This window comes from Dendrobium catenatum, unplaced genomic scaffold, assembly GCF_001605985.2.
Source record: "Dendrobium catenatum unplaced genomic scaffold, ASM160598v2 fragScaff_scaffold_9, whole genome shotgun sequence".
NCBI lineage: Eukaryota > Viridiplantae > Streptophyta > Magnoliopsida > Asparagales > Orchidaceae > Dendrobium > Dendrobium catenatum.
Window position 1 is genome coordinate 2,413,843 of NW_021318471.1, and position 7,334 is coordinate 2,421,176.

General features: G+C 35.0%; 1 protein-coding gene across 1 annotated transcript; it reads right to left on the reverse strand.

Moving 5' to 3' along the window:
• Positions 1 to 5,980: 5,980 nt before the first annotated feature.
• Positions 5,981 to 6,861, reverse strand: LOC110110278 (calvin cycle protein CP12-3, chloroplastic-like). The gene has a single exon (XM_020841675.2). It carries the CDS (start codon positions 6,743 to 6,745, stop codon positions 6,335 to 6,337), a length of 411 nt encoding a protein of 136 aa, XP_020697334.2. The 5' UTR covers positions 6,746 to 6,861; the 3' UTR covers positions 5,981 to 6,334.
• Between the last annotated feature and the right edge of the window lie 473 nt (positions 6,862 to 7,334).

Genomic DNA, 7,334 nt, shown 5'->3' on the forward strand with positions numbered 1-7,334 from the left:
GCGTAGAAAAGTATATAGATACTAAAACTAGAAATTTCGCCAAAGAACATTTAAGTCCTGCCCATCACTATAAAAATAACAAAAATTAATCTAAGAAAACGTACCAATTTCAACTAAAATTAGTTTTAGAACAAAAAATTCTTAAAAGCATAAAAAAAATAGTGATATAAAATCATCTCAAATGAGATTAATTATTCTATGCGATCACCGGACAACATTCAAAGATGAATGAGAACAAGTCGCATCATTTTTTTGCCATGTACTATTGTGTACCGAATGATGTGGTGCGCTCTCATTCGTCTTCAGACAGTCTGGTAACCACACAAAATAATTTCTCCTCAAATGAAGCCTAAAAGAAATGAAAATAAAAATTATAAAAGTAATTGAAATGAAATTAGTTTTCACCTACATGTTTGTCTGATCAGAAATCAAGCAATACAATTTTTTTTTTTTTTAATTTATTGTTTAGTTGAGAAGTTAAGTTTTTATAGACGATGGGAATTGTGAGCTACAGCAATTACTTCATGACTTTTACGCTTCATCTTAAATGAGCAATGCCAAATTGCCCAACTCCTGCGTCTGAACGAACAGATCTTGGCGTCTAATTGTTTGAAAAGTTAGAAGAAATTTAGACAACAAACTACTTATACAGATCCGTTGCTTTGGAAAAATTATTATGTGCGGATGTCTAATGTTGTTCGGAGACTAATCAGAATGCATCATGTCACCCTTTTATTGTATCGTGACTCGATACTGTTCGGTACCGATATGTACATCGGCTCGATACCGCTCGGTACCGCGGCATCCGGATGTAGAACTGCGATCCGACGTCGGTACATAATAATTTCTCCTTGCTTTGACCATTTTTAAGCATCTATTGTATATCCAAAATTTAACCGTACTGCTTAACTTTGGATGTTCAGACATGTTGGGAAGATCTAAGAAAAAAATATGATAGCAATTTGGCTGTTCAACGCAAGTGAGTGGGTGCGAGGTTATAGCCTTGCCTCGCCCTTCCCAAGGGAAATTATTCGGTGTGGAGTCCGAACGTAGAGGATCTTCTGGATTACTGGACGCACTGCGTACAAACTGCTTACACTCTGTGTAGTAAATACGCAGCAAATCTTCACAACTAATTATTTGCTGCTTATTTACTGCGTATCTACGAATACGCAGTAAATACACAGAGCTTATGCATATGTTCGGACTCCACAAAGAACAATTTCCCCTTCACAAGGGCCGTGTGAGAAAATTATTAAGAATGTGATAGCAACAAAATGCATTAAAAATGATCATTTCAACCAATGTCAGCATAAATTTTAGTTTCATCAAAATATCTTAGTTTACTATCCAAGGGCCGTGTGAGAAAATTATTAAGAATGTGATAGCAACAAAATGCATTAAAAATGATCATTTCAACCAATGTCAGCATAAATTTTAGTTTCATCAAAATATCTTAGTTTACTATCAAGCAATTAAATTATTTTAGTTCACTGCTGAGGAAACAAAAACCAAATTCCCAGTACCCCACATATGCGAGAAATCAAGAAAAAAAATTTTGTTGAGATAGATTAGATATAGTTAATCAGATTTTTCAGGACACTAAGTCAGGTTATATTTGGGATTAAGATTTCCTATGGAGGTAAACCCTTAAAGTTAATTATTCTTCTGATCTATGAGAAGACACTTGATTAAGAAAATCATTAGGCTAAACATTTAGAAAGACGTGCTTGATTTGGAAGACTTGAGTAAAAGGTTCAAGAAAGTATTTGTTAGCCTTGTTAAGATTCCATATTTTCCATCTATTAGAATTTATCAAGTTATCAATCTCTAGTTACAATGGACCCTTAGTTATGACGGGAATTACATCTTTGGTAGTAACCTTGGGCAACCTTACCCAAGGAGCTTCCCCAAGCATTGAATGGCGAAGGCTGTATTAATCATACAGCAAGCCTTGGGTCAGCTCAACAAATTTTGATAGAAATCTTGCTTCAACTGACATTGGAATCTTGATCTTTTCAATCTATGTCAGAGACCTTGGCCAAATTTGGGTTAAATTTAAAATCTCAACTCATTAGAAGTGCTTGCACACCAAAACAAAATAATCAGAGTGAGCAAAGACAAATTCCGAGGATTACCACAGAATCTTAATATTATTATCATGTAATTAAGGACTTGCCAATATAAGATTGCGACACCTAACTGAATCCTTAACCTGCTCTGATTTGGGATGACATAAGAGTTTTTAGCTCTGGGCTGGCAATACAGAACCTTGATTTCTATCATTTTATGTTATGTGCAGAACTTAGAAGGTTGCAATAGTTTGAAGAAGTTGGCTCCAAGGTTTCAATTAGAACAAAGCCTTTGGTCAACTCTAAAGATTTCAGTAGCATGTAGCCGTAGTTCTAAGCAAACAAAACCTTAATCTTGTTAATTTGTTTGAAGCTTCAGAGATGTTGCAGTAACATCCTGCGATTGAAACATATCAAAGAGGAAGAGCCAAAGACATCTCCGGCTGAATATATGTGAGGCCATAGGCAAAACTTTTGGGAATAAAATTATAAATCTAAAGCACAATTTCTAAGGTACGACCTATGTCAGCCTTGACATTTTCACTATTGCAACGCCTAGAAACCCCAAGATGGTGGAATATATGAGAAGTCTTGGCTGGAAAATTTTTATTGCTGAAATGAAGTAGAATTCTTAATAAAGAGTTTAGGCTGGTTCTGAGAAGTTAGATAGCATGGTTCCTTAATCCCAAGCCTTAACCAGAGGTTTTCAGACCAAAACATGACTGGATCAAAGGTTTACATCAGGGAATTTCGAAGTTCTAAAATTAGGGGTGTCAAATTGTGTCCATGGGTCAGGTTGGGGGTCCAACCTGACTTTGACCCGGCAATTTTTTACCCGAGTCGAACACGCCCCGATTTGGGATTCAGGTCACTTTTCCCAACCCCAACCCGACCCAATCCTACTCAAAGTGGTCAACCAAACCCGACCTGCAAGCAATTGACTAATGACAGCATGTATAAGTATATAACCTAATTACAACAGTTACAGCAACCAGCAAATATAAGTATATAACCTAATAACTGTATAACAGAGCGTCAGAGATAGAGTACCAACAAGTTTACAAGCCGCAAGTAATATAACAGTATAACAGAGAGTGCTAACAACAAGATGAAGCATTAAGCATTTACTGCGTAATAAATGATGAAATGCACAACAATGATCCAATGGTTCAAGAATTTCAAGTTCAACATTTATCCCCATTCCCCACCATTGACCATAGATAGGTAACAAAGCCCCGAAAAATCGGATATGCAAGGAGTACAATCCTTCAACAAGAGGCCTAATAACCCTAAAATATACAAATCCTTAAAAAATAAAATGAAAAAAAATGGAAAAAAAATGATGCCCTAACAGGCATGTCAAAACACTAACTACTTTAAATTGGAAGGAAGAAAACTCTAAACCAACAGTAACAAGCTAATAGGCTAAATAGCAAATCAAAAAAGAAAGTGTGAAAATTGAAATACCTTAAAATTTAAATGGCAAAACTCATAAAAATAAAAAAATGATAACAATGGTATGGAGGGACAGAGTACACACAGCCACACAACACACTAGACTAGGGGATTAAGATTAAAGATATATTGATAGAAGAACATAGGAGAGCTTCAGGTAGGAGGTGGAGCCATGGAGGAGACTGGAGAGGAAGGCAGGAAGCCAGAGCCCAGAGTAGAGAGGCGAGACCGTGAGATCGAACGTTGAGAGCGTCGAAGAGTCGAAATAATGCCTCCAGCGCATTAGGCTAAACCTAGGGGCGGAATCAGAATTTTTTTCATGTGGAGGCACAAATTATTGAACCTTAAAATACCCTCAACCTTTCATTTATCCCATTTTAAGGCGGACATTAGCAGTTTTAAGAAAAAAATTTAGAATCATCATTTTAAAATTAAATAAAAATGATTTTTATTTGTGATATAATAATGACACTTTAATCAACTGATAATGAAAAAGATTTTGATTTTAAAAAAAATTTAACATCATAAAATTAAATAAAAATGAATTTGCTTAAATTAAAATTAGAATGATATTAAATTCAACTTTAAAGTTTTTCAATTCCAATTTCATTTCAAAATTTATGCTTTATCAAATAAATTTTATAGTGATATATCAATTATCCACTCAAATAAATAATCTCAAACTCTTGCCCAATCAAACAAAATGACTACTAGCTAACGACTTCATTCTCAAATCTCAATTAATTATTAAAATATAATTTTTAAAATTTTAATAGGGCTAATCCATCTCCATCTCCAATTTAGTTGTGTTTTCTTGGCACAGTTCTTCTTGCTTGACGTTGTTTCCTCCCAAGAAAATCCAAAAGCAAAAACACTGAACGAGCTCTTCGAGTATTTGACTCTACTCGTTCGACGAGCTACTCGTGACTCGGCTCGATAAGAGCTTGTCTATGTTCATTTGATAATGTAAATGAAAAAGCTTGAACAACTTTGATAATACTCGATAACTAAATAAACAAATCTTGATTACCCTGGCGTTCGGCTCGTTTATGTTCACGAACAAGATCGTTTAGAGCTCGTGCACATTCTCGTTAAGAAACTCGATTAAAAAGCTTGATTATGTCTTATTTAATTAAAAATAAATATTTAACTATTATATCTTATTTAACTAATAAAATAATTAAATCTAAGGTTATATATATATTATTATTGCTGTATTGAAAAAATTATTGCTATATAAAAAGCAAACAAAAAAAATACGTGTTTGGAGAAGGCATTATTCTTTGAACAGCCACAGGAAAAAAAAATTTGCTTAAACAGACCACGCCCACTCTCTTTCCTCCGTGATCATAGAAAAAAAAATTGCTGAAGGGGATTTAGTCCCACACTGCCTAGAAATATATCATGTTGCTATATAAAATAGCATATATGCGCTTGCTGGTTGCTACAAAGCGGGCAAGGTATGGACATAAATCGGGTGGGTTAGATTTTGTGTCTTTTAATTAGGTTGGTCGAAAATAAAAATTTTTTTTGTGAATTTTGAGTGGGCTCGAACAGCAGTCTAAAAAGCTCGACGAGCTTTCGACCCGAGCTCGAGCACAAACAGGCTGAAGCTCGGTTCGGTTCGATTGAAGCCCTATGTTCGATAGTGGGGGGAGAGAAGAAAATACTATTGCGATGAAAAAAAGAATGAATTTATTTGATTTTATCTGTAATTAACACATCATAAATGATAGAATGTGAAACAAATATATACATGAAGAGTTAGGAGTAGCTCTAGTGACAGCTAAGATTAGAGAGAGTCGTCATAGACGATTTGGTCACATAAAACGTCAATCTTCAAAGAACCATGTTAGGAGAGTAGATGTATTAAATCTAGTAAACCCAAAAAGACTTGGCAAAAAAGTTAAAAAAAATGTCATTTTTTATTAGATTTAAATAAGAATTTGACACTTTAGGACACAATGGAGAAAAAATATTCATGTAGCTGATCTCACATAGTGAGATAAAAGGCTTGTTATTGTTGTTGTTGTAGGAATTTATTAATCCTAATTCCTAAACATGATTCAACTGATACCTTTTTTTTAATTGATTAAAAATTTGATGCCAAACTTTGTCCTATAGTTATATTCTAGTAGCTGTGTTAGTTCTTCTTTAGAGGATATGGTCATGTATACCACCACCAACAACAGCATCGTCTTGTAATGCTATCAATCTTAATTATAACCTTAAAAATAGATTTATTTGAATCATACAACTTTCGCTATTTAAAGACTAATAAATTGCTTCTTTCTTGCAACCAATTCTTGAAGTCATATTGCTTTAGAAGTACGAGAAAACACATACACAAAATCCAATTTGCTCATGATGTGTTGATGTTTATAGCAGAAAGTGATGAATTAAAAGATCTTGCTCGTATAATCAACTATAAGCAAATGTCTTTCTACTTCATATACGATCAGTAATACTGCAGTATCGCATATCTATCTAATGTCGATGGTTACATATAAATAGAAAATTCAATAAATTCTGATGCTTGTTTTCCCTTAAGAGCTAAATAAGCAAAAAGGCTAATTTTTTTCCTCAATATAGTATGCAAATAATTTAACCATCTTTGTCCATTCACCATGGATTAAAAATATAAAGCTAGCCCATTTCGATCGATGGTTTAATTTCTACAAAAAAAATAAAATAAAATAAAAAAAGAAAAGGGAAAAAAAGCAGGGAAGGAAAATAAAAAAGGTAAGGCGAAAAGAATTTACATGGCTACTGCCGCATCTGGGAGGCGATTCTACATGTATCCGCCTTCAATATTCGTAGATGCGGCATTCCTCATCTTCGGGATTCTGCAGACAGAAGGGCTCTAGAGGGTCGACGGCGGAATCAGCAAGCCGGCGGCGGAGATCGGCCAACGCACTACTCACCTCCTCAACCTCGTCCCAGGCCACACGGCAGCCGTCCGATCTCATGCCTTCCTCCCCATTACAAACATCCATTGCCTCAGCCACCTTCTTTTCAATCATCTTTGAAAGATTCAGCTCCCTCATCGCCGTCCCCCAATACCTCTTTAACCCTGCAGCCGCCGGCGCCGGTCCCCGATGACTTCTAACAAAAATGACAGATAGGGTTGGGATCTGTTTCGAGTTAAACATGGAAGAACAGCGACGGAGAGGAGGACATGAGAGGGTCCAGGACGGCGAGAAGGAGACGCATGCCATTGGAAGCCTCTTTTAGTATGGGATCAAGACTGAAAACCCTAGTTCTGGATTATAAATCGGATTAGATTAGTGAATGTATTTGGGGTAAATATTTTCCATGACACCACCGAGTTTTAGGATGGTTGGTGGATCAACACAGTTAGAAATCTCCATCACATATTGAAATTCTTTCTATTATGGGCTCTTCTTTTCAATGGGGCAAAGTAAGTGTGTGACCGATGCCATTGGGTGATCTCGTTAGTTTCTGCAAAGGAATTAGTTACACCGCCAAACACTGCATTTAGAAAAGCAGCGGATAGCTCTCATTCCCAAAAAAATTTTGATGATCATATTGGGACATAATTTTTTTTCTTATAAATACTAACAATTCAATGTAAGCTAGAGATAAATGATGGATTTCTTAAATTCATAGAGGGATAATTTCTCTCTTTCTATTTATGTTATGTATTCCTTTGCTCTTTTGCAATCATTTATATTCTTCTCAAAATCTCTTTATCTCAAACTCTTCCAAGAATACATCACTTTTGGAGCAAATTATTAAGTTTGGAAAAACTAATTTATTTTAAGTTATTGATTTTATAATTATTAA